Genomic DNA, 11,666 nt, shown 5'->3' on the forward strand with positions numbered 1-11,666 from the left:
TGGAGCTTTCCCCCTAACTACACAGGGCTGGGTTTCTTTTTAACATTTCAGAACTCTCCCAAACTTCTCAAGGTGAAAGAGAAAGAAAAAAGGAAAGGCCCCTGGAATCTCTCGCTCCTCCATAGAAAAGAAGCCTGGTGGATCCCCAACTTTCTTTGGGAGCCTAATGGACTGTTGTAGGCCGGAGCAGAGAATAAAGCCAGAGTTGCGAGGAGCAGCAATGAGGCAACCTAAAAGCAAAGCCGCAGGAAAATTCTATGCAACCGGGAATCTAGGAAACCCGCTTATGTCTCAACCCCAGGACAGTAGTCTTTCCACCAAAACCCCTTCAAGCACTAGAATTCCATTCCTCAGAGCCAAGGGGTAGCAGACCTGCCTAGAAACCAAATACACTGGCTTTGGGGAAAGCTCAGACTCAGGGGTGTGAATAAAAATGTCCTACGGGCCTATCTAAAAATGTGCAGGAGAAACAAACTGAGGCTCGCTGGCAGAAGCCCCCGAGAAAGATTACGGGAAAATTGGGGGAGTAAAGCCCTTTGGAGGAACCGAGTCGCAGTCGGGTCGGGCCGGCGCTGGCTGCCCGGCCGCGGAGTCGTGGAGGCGCAGGCAGAGCCACGGCTCGCGGCGCCTGGGCCCTCGGAGGGCCCCGACCTGCGGCCGCGCCGGGATAGAAGGCTGCAGCCAGGCGCCCGCCAGGTGAGAGCCAGGCCCCAGGGACACCAGCCGCGGAGAGGCGCCTCTGCGACTGTTGTTAAAAACACACTCTCTTGAAGATCGAGAAGGCTTCCTCGCCCATTTCCGGGCCCTAATTTTTTTTTTTTTTTTAAATGAAGCACTAACGGCACTTGGGGGCTTTGGCTGGGTCTCCTCACCCCTGGTACCTCCCTGCCCCCCCCCCGACCCCGGGCAGCGGTGCCGGTCGCGTCGCGGTTCCCGCACTTGGGGCGGACTCACCGTGGTGGGTCGGAGGGTACCTCTGCACCGTGGCCCTCACCGAGTTTCCATAGTAGGACGGGACGTGGTTGCCTTGACCGTCGATGTTAAAAAGTACATCCACCTCCTCGGGCAGTGGGTACTGTGCCGGGTCCATGTAGGAGTGGCCGAGGCCTGGGTGGTGCGTGTCCGGGTGCTGTCCGTTGAGGACCGCGGGGTGGTGGTGGCTCACCCAGCGCGGCTGGTCCGCCGTCACCTCCATAGCCCCGGCTGCGCTCGCGCCCTCTCGCCGGGCCCGGAACCCGCGCGTGGAGAGGGAGGGCGGTCGGGCTGGGAGGTCAGGGGGTGGGGGCTCCGAGGCTCTGCAGGTGCGCCTGCCGTCGGAGGAGCGGGGGTCGTTTACTGATTTGTTTTCAGTGGGGGAATGGGAAAGGTGGGAAGGAAAGGTGAGCAAATGAGATTTTTAAAAATATCTTTGAGGGCTAGTTTAGCCAAGAAAAGAAGAGCAAGAAAAAAAATAAATCCCAAAAAACAGGTACGATAAAGGGGGATCAAATTGTAAAGCCGGGGGCTGGGGGTGGCGAGGACGGCTGGAATTCTGCAGGCGAGTCTCCTCTGCAGCGGCTCCGAGGCTGAGTCCCTTCTGGGGTCACCTGCAAAGGAGAGAAGGGGAAACCTGGATGAGCTCCTAAGTACTTTGGCACCTGAGTTTATGAAGAGGCACCACCTTCCCTTGAGCCGTCGGCCCGCGCCCGGTCACAGGGACACGCACACACACGCAAACGCGCGCGCCTCCTCCAAAGCTCGGAAAACCGGGACGCAGCCGGGGAGGGACCGACTCCCAAGGACATCCCCACAGCCCGGCTCTCCCTGGAGCCCGAGGCTGACTGAGCCCTTCCAACACGGACGACAGCTCCCTCCCTCCGGGACACCGGTCCCGGGACCTTTCTTCCAGCCTCTAGAAACTCTCCAAAAGAGGAGGGCTGCGTTTTAAACGTTTTTAAAGTTTTCCCAAATGCAAAGGGAAACCAAATCAAACTTAAAAAAAAAAAAAAAAAGCCGCCCGTACCAACCTGGGTAGTCAGGAGCAGAGAGGAGAAGAGGAGGCGTGTGACCTGAAGAGCAGAAACTGCTCGGTCAGATTGCGTGGCTCGCTCTGTCTCCCGCTCTCTCAGTCTCCCTCTCTTTTCCTCTCTCTCCCTCTCTCAGTATTTTTTTTTTTTTTTTACAGGGAATGCATTCTTTCTGAAAGTATCAAGACGGCGCCAGGCAGCTCAGTGCTCGCAGACAGCTGTGGCGCGACGCAACTTAAGGAGGTTCTAGTGTCATCCGCGCCGAGAGGGAGGAGCCTGGCGCTGGCGAGGAGGGGACAGGCTCCCTAGCGCTAGGAAGCTGCAACCCAAAGCCGCTCCAGGACTTCACCCCCGCCCCTCCTCCCGCCCCTCCACAGACCGGAAGGGGCGCCGGAGGGCTGCCCGGGCTGGGGGCCGCGGGGCGGGTGGGCGATGCGGCCGGGGTGGGGGCAGAGGGGACCAACAGGAGGGAATTCGCGCTCTGGCCCTTTAAATGAGGCTCCCGCTGCTGCCAATTCTTTCCGGCTGGGTGGATTATTCCGTGCGGGAGAAACCGGCCTGCCCCATTCATAAAGTTAATTTCTGCAGGCAGCCTTGCTTTTACAGACTTTCTAAAATGAGCAAACATTTTTTTTATTCAATCCAAAGGGTTATTAAGGAGTTTATTGATTTGGGGCTATGTACATGTAAAACTGATCAGAAAAAAATGAATGTCAAAGTATTTTGAGATTGGCCTCTCGAGAGAATTGCCCAAGAGGTTGAGGAATCCGGCAAGAGGGATATGCCTTTGATTGAAATGTCCAAGTTATTCTGGGGGTCTTTGTCAACATGCTCCACAGCCTTTTTGCGTTAACAAGCCCCTCAGATGAAACGTTTCTGCTGTTGCAGCTGTCCTTGCCAGACCTAATATTTGTAATCGACGTGTGCTTGTGACTTAAATGACAACACTGATGGATGAAAAGGAGAGAAGGGAAAAGACTCTAGTTCCAAGTGCAGTGAGAGGGGTTGGAAAAAGGAACTCAGGTCTTCACTCCAAGTACCCAACTTTTCCCTACTTACTCCGGCTCCCGGCGTATCTCCCCAGCCCCCTTCACCGGCCCCCAGCCCGGCGGTGACGACTTTCGCGGGACCCCTCAGCTACTCAGGACTCGCACTGCTGGGCCCTACAGCCCGGGGCGGAGGGAGCGCTGCTCGGAGACGCCCCTCGAGGGGCGGGCCTAGGCGGGGCCCAGAAAGGGGCCAATCAGCGGGCGAGATTGCGGCCGTGCTGCGATTGGTCGACCCCGCGGGCTCCAACCTCCACCGCCTGTCTCGGTCCTTTGAGCCACTGCATCCCCTAGCGGCGCTGAGGCTCCAGAAGCTGCCCGGCCTGAAAAGGCGGCTGGGGCGCACAAGGGTCAGGCGGGAAAAGAGGACTCAGATTCCACCCTCTGTTCACCCAGGGCAATGTGTGCGAGGAGAGAGTGTAGGTTCTCCCGTAGGCTTTCCCACGGACAGTACTGAGCTTGATGTGCGGTTCTGTTTGAATTGAAGACATTATTCCCTCTTTATACTCCGCAAAATTCCCTACAGATACAAAAATTCGAGCTAGAAAAGACCGTCCCTAAAAGTAGGTCTGTAGGATTCCTTTCATGCGGTGAAGGAAAAACATCAATATTCAACCTTAATTTGCCGGGGTGGGGGGGTGGTGCGGGAATATCTTGTTTTAATACACAATCCTTGTAGAAAGATTAGTAAAATGTATTTGGATAAAGTAGTGGAAACATGAATCTTCTCGATTTTGGATTTAGAGCTTCTCTCGAGTCTCCATCTTCTTAAATCTGATGTGTGTTAGAAATCAGGGTTGAATTCCTAGATGCGGAACAGGAAGAAATTCCCTAAATTACACACACACACACACACACACACACACACACACACCCGTGTTTCCCCTGAGCCCGTTTAGTCCCCGTTTATTTGGGCGGCCGGGCAAAGGAGCATCGATTTCCCTTTTCTCTGACCACTTCTCTCTAGGGCCAGTCAAGCTGCCAGCTTCTACTCCTGCTCACGGCGCTCTCCAAACCTTTTAATTATTTAGTTTTGTCTAACATTCACTGAAAACTACTCCACAAACAAGGACAGACAAACGCACACACATTTTTGCTGAAAGTCCCGAGATTAAGATTAAGAGTGGAAGCAGAGAGAAAAGGTGAAAAGCGAGTCAGTCCAGGACGGGGAGATGCTCGCCAGACCCCTGTCCCAAGCCACGCATGGCTGTGTGGTGCTCCACTTCCAGACCGGGAAGCCCGGGAAGGATAAAGGGAGCCTTTCTCCGGGGAGAAGTGCTACCGACGCCAAGACTTGAAAATGTTAACTTCTGAGGCCGAGAACGATTTTAAAAGACAAAGAGAAAAGATTTGTGAGAAGGCCTTCCGGTGTAGCGGCGCCTCTCTGATAACGCACAAAACTAGGGGCTGGTGGCATTATTCATTTTAATTAAATCACGAGCACCAAGTCGGGCTGCACTGGGATGGGGAGCCCCCGCCCATCCCCAACCACCTTGGAAAAATAAAAGATCTCGAAGGCCCCTTTTGGTCTGGGTGGTTTGGAGCTGGCAGAGAGGCGCGGGGGGCTGCGGCTGGATGCCCGGTATAATGGAGCCAGCCTGTAGGGGGTATTTAACATTTAATTCCCAGCCGGTCCGCCCCTGTTCCCGTACTGACAGTGGGTAATTGGGAAAGAGGACGTTGCTCTTTTGATGGCCCGCGCCGGCCAGTCTCGCCGACGCCACACTGGGTTTGACGTCACGGGCCCAGCCCCAGAGCCGGGAGCACAGAGCAGGGGGGGAGGGAATAGGAGGGGAGGGGGATACCGGAGAGGGAGGGCCGCGGTCGGCCCCGGGACCCACGGGGAAGGAAGGGGGAAGGGAGCGCGGCCGGAGAGAGGCTGCGGCGCGTGGCCTGAGGCGCAGAGCCGGGCTGCGGGGGTCTGGGCTAGGCCAGGCGCCGGCCTGACCCGCCTCGCCGGCAAATGCAGGCCGGGCTTCCTCCTCCGGGGGCGCGGGGGAGGGGAGGGGGCTCGAGGCCGGGGGAAGGGGGGGCGGAAAGGTGGTCCTGATTCCCTCTCTGCAGTAGTCTGCAGAGCTGATCCTGGCCTCCCGCAGAGACGCTCAGCGCCCTCCTGCAGACCTGACCGTCCCCCAGGCACCCCGGCCCGGGCCTGGTCTACAAGAACCCCTTCTCCCTGGGAGCGGCCCGCGGAGCTCCGGTGGAGAAAGCCAGGAGGAGACCGAGGAGGATGCTGCCGCCCCGGGCTCCTGTAGGGCGCGAGGCCTCCCTCACCAGGGTAAGGGGCTGGCGATTGACCTGGATGCCTGGGACCCTAGGGGCAAGTATGCGGGAGCCGAGCAAACGACGACGCAGCCACCGCCCTCTCACCCCACCCCCAACCCCCCAGGAGCCGAGTCCCTGTGTGGCGGCAGGAGCCAGTTTGGCCTATCTGCAACGCCAGGCCTCCAGGCGGCTGCTTTAGGCGTCAAGTTGAGCGGGGTGTGTGTGCCCTCTTGGGGAAAGGGTAAGAAATGGATCCTTACTTTCTCTTCTTGGTTGGGGTAAGCCGTGACTCAGCCCCCCCCCCAAAAAAAAAAAAGAAAGAAAAAACATGCCTATGTACAGGTCCCACCCACCCGCCCTCCCGGGAGCGCAGAGACTCTGTCAGGATGGAAGTGGGGGAACTCAGTCCGGCGAAGGAACCCGAGCCCACGGCGCAGAGGGGAGGAGCGTGCCCCCCAGGCTCACTCCTGGGGTCTCAGGGCCCAGAGATCGGAGATCCACGCGGCCAGCGCCACCCACCCGAGCCTGGCGACCGGCGCGTCCAGGCGAGCTCCGCGGTGCCGGGAGCCGCGGCCCCGGGCGCCCGCGCGCTGCCCGCGGAGGGAAACCAGAAAAGCCGAGCCTCGGGGTCGAAGTCATAAAGTTACTAATCCGGTGCAGGGGGAGTGAGCGTGCCTCCGGCCGCCTGGGGCGGTCATTTGAGCGTGTTTACTTAAGGACTTTGCAAGAGGAGCGCGCGCGAAATAGTCGGATTTCCAGCGAGGCAGCAAATATTTGCAAGCGAGAGAAAGAAGCGGAGCCGGGCCGCGCCGCCGCGTCCCTCCCCCCGGAGCCGCGGCGCCGGCCTGGGCGGACCCGGCCTCACAGTTAAAGACAGAAATGAAGCCGGGAACCTGCAGGGCTGGGGGCGGGGAGGGCGCAGAGCGACAGCAAAGTCCAGAAATTGGAGCGCAGCCCCGAGGCCCTGGCGAGCCGGGGCTGGGGGAGGAGAAATCCCTTCCCATTCCAGCTCGATCAATCTTCCTTGGCTGCGATCGGTCAATAAAAATGGTGTGAACTGGCCGCGGTCGCTGTGCGTCTGGGGAGGAAGTGGAGGCCAGAGGTGCCGAGGCCGGCGCCGGCGTCCGGTACCAGCCCGGTTCACACTCCGGCGGTCTGTAAATCCCCAGGCCGCCGGCCAGTTCGTCGCGGGGAGCCGAGCGCGGCCCCAAGGGTCCTTTAATTGGGTGTCTCCACTTTAATAGTGGCCATTGTTGGAGCAATTAGCGAGAGACAATAACCTCCAAGAGGCGTTTAATTCGATTCCCTGCGCCGGCTGCTGCCCGGACAAGGAAATTCTGGAAGAGCCTGGCATGGGAGGAAAGATTTGCTTTAGTGCCGGCTCCCTTCCTTACGGGTTTTGTCTTAGGTGTGAGAGTTTTAATGGGGCAAGTTGAAAGCGAGGCAAGAGCGACCAGGTCCTGGTCATAGACGGGGAAATCCTGGCCTGGGCCTCGCTAGCCCTGCGGGGCGCCCGCGGGACCGCAGCGCCTGCTGGCAGCACGCGTCTGAGCTGCGGCCACGCGCGTGTCCCCGATGCCAGTTAGAATTAGGAGAAAAGCAGAGACGACAGGGACGTAGAAACCAGTCTCCTTCCTCCTTAGCCCTGGGTCTTCCACCTCGATCACTCGAACCGAGTCCCAATTTCCTTCCCCATCGGGGGGGAGGGGCAAAGCAGAGAACCCCCTTCTGGCGCGTACACACCTCCCTCTCCACTGAGCCAGCCTCACTACCCCCTCCTCTGCCTTGGCCCTCGGATTAGGTTACCGCGGCGGGGCGACGATTTTTACTGGATACGAGAATGCACAGGTAAAGCTGTATAAACAGCTCTCCGGCTGCCCGACGGGAGGGTTACGCCGGGGACACGGCCCAAGGCGCCACCGCCGGGTCGGGGCTGCGCGGGTGTAACAGCTGGGAAGCCCGCTCCCGCGCTGCACCCCGGGACCACGCAGCTTAAACACGTACTGCATTATGTCTGTGCAGTTCCCACCCAAACGCCTTTCTCTTTCCCGCATGAACTGAAATGCAGAGTGGGAAGCGAAATCAAAAGGCGACTGGAAAGAAGCAGGCAGTGTGGGCCGTGCTAGTTGTTCTCTTGAAAAGAAACAGCGAACCAGGGACCTAGGGGAACGCAGAAAAAAGGGGACCCCAAAACTCACTGGCAAAGGGAAGATGCTGGAGGTGGAAACGTCAAAGGGAAAACCCGCGGGAACTCAGGCGAAAAGAGCTACCCGAGCGCAACCCTCCTCCGGGCTCCCACACCCACCCGCCCCAGGCCCAGGGTCCACCTGCCCTGGGAAATGAGCCATCGCTTTGGGGATAGTGTGTGGTTCGATTTACTTTTTTTTTATTCATCTATCACCGATTAAAACTCGGAAGGAGACCCGCCCAGGCCAGAAGGAGAGGCGAGAGATGTGGAGCGTCAAAAAGAGAGGAGATGCTCTCGGAGATTACCCCTCCCGCTCGCCCCACCTCTAGACCCGGCCCTCCAGCTTCCAGGGATTCTGGCCCCCCCTCTGCCACTACCCTCTTCCCCCCGGGTTGAGAAAAACCCTGACTGTAGCGAGATAAAAATGGGGCAGGTAGGGGTGTAGCGGAAAGGGGGAGTAAAGGGCAGGGGATTTCTGTTTTGGAGCTGAACAGTGCACAGGTGCGGGGTGGGGGGGGCTAGCAATGCGGGAGCCCTGGGGTTGGGCAGGAGAGAAAGATTTCCCCCAGAGGGTGAGTGGAAAGGAATGCGAGTCACCCTGGAGGAAGGGCGCACCTCCTAACCCTCCCTCCCTCATGGCCTTGGCGGTTTAGGGGACAGGTGGAAGCCACATAGAAAAGGAAGTGGTGGAGGTCCCCCGGCTGGTCTGTGTGGTGGCTCGTGGCCACCGGCCCCTGATCCTGCTCCCAGTGACTCTTAGAAAGGGATTCGCGCGTCTGGACCCTGGCTCTCCTCCTAGTGTGTCCTCGGGCCGCGAAGCTGAAGCAGCTGGGACTCCCAGGGAAGGGAGCCGCCACCGCAGCCAGGGGAGAGGTCAGCATGCGGGATTCACCCATGTGAACACCGTCATTTTTTCGGGTGAGGACGGTGCACGTGGGCACCTGCTCCACTTCCCACGGCCTTCGGCCTCCAGGCTTCGCACCGGCCGTTTCACCGCCACCATCTCCAGAGCCCGCTGCCTGGCCCCAGCCCGGAGTCCTGAGCGCTTGCCTCGGCTGACTCTCCTCTGGCCACCTCAATTTGGCATTTCAGGAGTAAGAGGGCTTTAACACGGGGCTGTTGTTTTTACTTCTCTAGATTAACCAGAAAACTGGGGTGTGGTTGTTGCTGGACAATCGACAGTGGGCTTTAAGGGAAAGGGGAGTTCACAACTGGGAGATGGAAGATGGGGGAGGGTGATTTCGTTCAGATCCGGAGACAGAAGAGGCGAGCTCCAGAAAGCACGAATTGTTCTTGTCTTCCTTTGGACACGCTGGAGACCCAGTCGTAACATATGTGAATCTGCCCGGCTCAGGTGTAAAGAGGCCTTCCTACGCGCGCCCTCCGCGTTCCCCTCCCTGAAGGATGGCGTCCTGCCGGCCGCCTCTGCCCGCCAGACCCGCCGCCTGTCACCTCGTGGACCCCAAGCAATTTATTATATAAAGCAAAACAGCAATCACACACGTGTGCCTGCGGACCTGCAGCGACTGACACGCAGGGAGCCTGGCTCAAGCTCCTGGACGTTTTTCTTTCTCGTCCTTTCAACGGCCGCACCTACCGCCACCACCTCTAGTGCCTTCTGTCCAGCCGCCGCAAGCAAAGGGGGGTTCGGACTCCAGTTCTGGGGCTGCCTTGGCAGAATCGCGGAAACCTCTCTCCGGTTACTCCAACCATCAAGAAAAAGAGGCGATCAGGAATATTTGGTTTGCACACAAAGACTCCACGAAAGAAATGCACATTTATGTGTGAAAGGGCTCAGACATGGAGAATGAGGCAACACCTCAGTGCAGCCCAGAAATGGTTAGAGAACACGGGCTTTCAGAAGAGTCTAAAACCAGGATCACTAACGCCCTGGCACATCCAACAGTTCCTGCCACAAATTGCCTTAACCTCTAGAAAACGGGTTCTCAGCCACCCGGATCCCACGTACCCGCCCCTCCCCCAGGCTCTCTGTGTAGCCCTGGGCTGGCGGCATCCAAATGGAGAGGTTCCGCCAGTGAGTGTCCAAGGGTACCCACTCCCATCCCTTTACTGCACCCCCCCTTACCTCACATATCTTCTGCAAAAAGGCCAGTGGAAATATCAAATAAAGGAAAATGCAGCTTCCTCTGTGCCTGGGCTTTCGGTAGGACAGACCGACCCAACCCTGAGTCCCCAAGACTGGCGGAGTTATCTTGTGTAGTTATCAAGGGTTGGCCTGCCGGGTGCTTGGGCTTGTATACTCAGTGCCACTCACCCGTATCCTCAGAATCCAGCTGGCTTCTCAAGCCAGGAACTTCAGGCCTTGCAAGGCAACTGGCTGGAAGCTGGAAGCGGGGCCTCCTGCTTGATCCCACGTAGGACTCGATAATGGACCCCCAAGCCCACCTGGATCTTGGTCTTTCTGACCTGGACACCATACCCTGCCCCAGATTCAAATGGGCAGAAAACAATTTCTTTCCTCAGAATCACACAAACGTTGAAAAGTTTTCATGGTAAGCCCCCTCCCACAACCAGCCACTGCAAGCATCTCACTTCCAGACACCTGGGTCTACTCGACCCACCTCACTAGGACTCCCTGCCCCAAGCCTGTCACAGAACCAACAGCCAACACACAACACCTTTTCTGCCACAGCCGCTAAAGGATGAAAGGGCTGCAAATGCTACTTTATTATTTGTCCCTTTAAATTTCATAATCTCCCATCCACAACCCAGGCATCCCTGGTAAATGTGGCTGACTGAGGAGGAGGAAAGGACCAGGAAACATGGGAACCAAACCAAGGGGAGATCCTGCCAGCTGGAGTCATTTCCTCTGCCCTGGACGGAATCACCCCATGCCAGTTTCCTCAGCACCCTGCGGTATCTGAGAGGAGGCAAAGATGTATAAAAGCAACTCTCTTGCCCAGATTCCTTCAACCTCCCCTTGCACTTTAACCATTCTCTGTCTTGGTTGGAACTGTCTCTGATTGAGTGACTTCTGGGAGGCCTGTTGGTCCAGCATCCCAGGAGAAAGTAGGATTCTTGTCCCCTGTGCCCTACTGCTCCCCACAACCCTGGGCACCCGCTCACAGAGGCTGTGGGTTTTCTTATCCATCTCAGGGTGCTCCAGGAAGCACAGGCATCCCCGCTACCAGCTCCCCCGGGGGGGATGTCAGATGCCCACACATCTGGGCTCTAACTTTTATCTCACAGCGGCACAGCTGATTCTTTAATTATATGCAGAGACAATGAGCCTAAACACACACTTGTAAGCAGAGGGAAATAAACATGAAATTGACACCCGGACCTTGCGGCCACCTTTGGGAGAAGGCTGCCCTGCTCCTCCGCAAATGGGGTTTTCCCCAATCCTCTGCCCTCCTACAGTGGAAAATGTGTGGCGCCCATCCTAAGCATTCCCGTCATCTCTTATTTTTTCTGTTTAGTTTTTCTCTTCTTCACATGCCTTGTTCTACTAGCTTTTTTCTCCAAACAAGGACACACACATGCACATACCATGCTCACCCAAGGTCACTGCAGAAAGCCCAAGATTCCCAGTGACCAGAAAGAACAATAGGACTGGGGTCTAGTTCACTTTCTCCCTGGGGCAGTTACCCCTTTGGAGTCAGAGACCTCCTTTTAATTCTCTCCACGTGGAGCGGGGAGAGCCAGTGCAGAGTCAGAGAGAGGAGATAGCGATATTTACTGACCTGGGTAGCTCACTTTCGCCGGCCAGCTGTTTTTTATTTTTTCCTGACTTGCCGGAGATCTGAAGGCAGAAATGACAGGCAGACTTGGCCACTGTGGTTGCCGCTGCAGACCTCAACGCCCCAGCTGCATCTCACGCAGGCTTCCAGCAAGAAGTAAAACCTGGGTGATGTGCATCCTTCCTAGGAACCCCCTCCCTCCGCCTTCTCCTGCTCACTGTAGAGAGCAGAGCTCTTCCGGGTTGCGAAGGGGGAAAGGGAGGGAGAGGAGAAGACTGAGCGAGGAATGGATTTCACCCCCTTTTGCAAACGCAAACCGCACTTAAGGGGTGGGTGATGCTGGCAGAGTTTGGGGAATGGGAAAAGATTGCTTGTAATGTGACCAGCCCCTGCAGCCTACAAAGCCCACTGTCCCTGGCAAGGTTGGAATGAACACTAAATGTCATCAGTAGTGTTGACT

The 11,666-nt window shown here is 57.3% G+C and overlaps 1 protein-coding gene across 4 annotated transcripts in view; it reads right to left on the reverse strand.

The window, feature by feature from the left end:
• GATA3 (GATA binding protein 3) overlaps positions 1-11,385 on the reverse strand; it is a 28,979-nt gene extending 17,594 nt beyond the window's left edge. Inside the window, exons 1-2 of one of the 4 annotated variants that reach the window (XM_019738258.2) lie at positions 11,210-11,385; positions 955-1,586 (exon numbers count right to left, since the gene is read on the reverse strand). In XM_019738258.2, the coding sequence (XP_019593817.1) occupies positions 955-1,195 (241 nt within the window). In that variant the 5' untranslated portion in view covers positions 1,196-1,586; positions 11,210-11,385. Of the gene's footprint in view, positions 1-954; positions 1,587-2,006; positions 2,235-3,065; positions 3,085-11,209 lie in introns of those variants that run through there. The other 3 variants (XM_019738259.2, XM_019738260.2, XM_019738256.2) reach the window with 3 other exon arrangements.
• Positions 11,386-11,666: the final 281 nt, after the last annotated feature.

Source organism: Rhinolophus sinicus, linkage group LG02, assembly GCF_036562045.2.
Source record: "Rhinolophus sinicus isolate RSC01 linkage group LG02, ASM3656204v1, whole genome shotgun sequence".
Classification (NCBI taxonomy): Eukaryota; Metazoa; Chordata; class Mammalia; order Chiroptera; family Rhinolophidae; genus Rhinolophus; species Rhinolophus sinicus.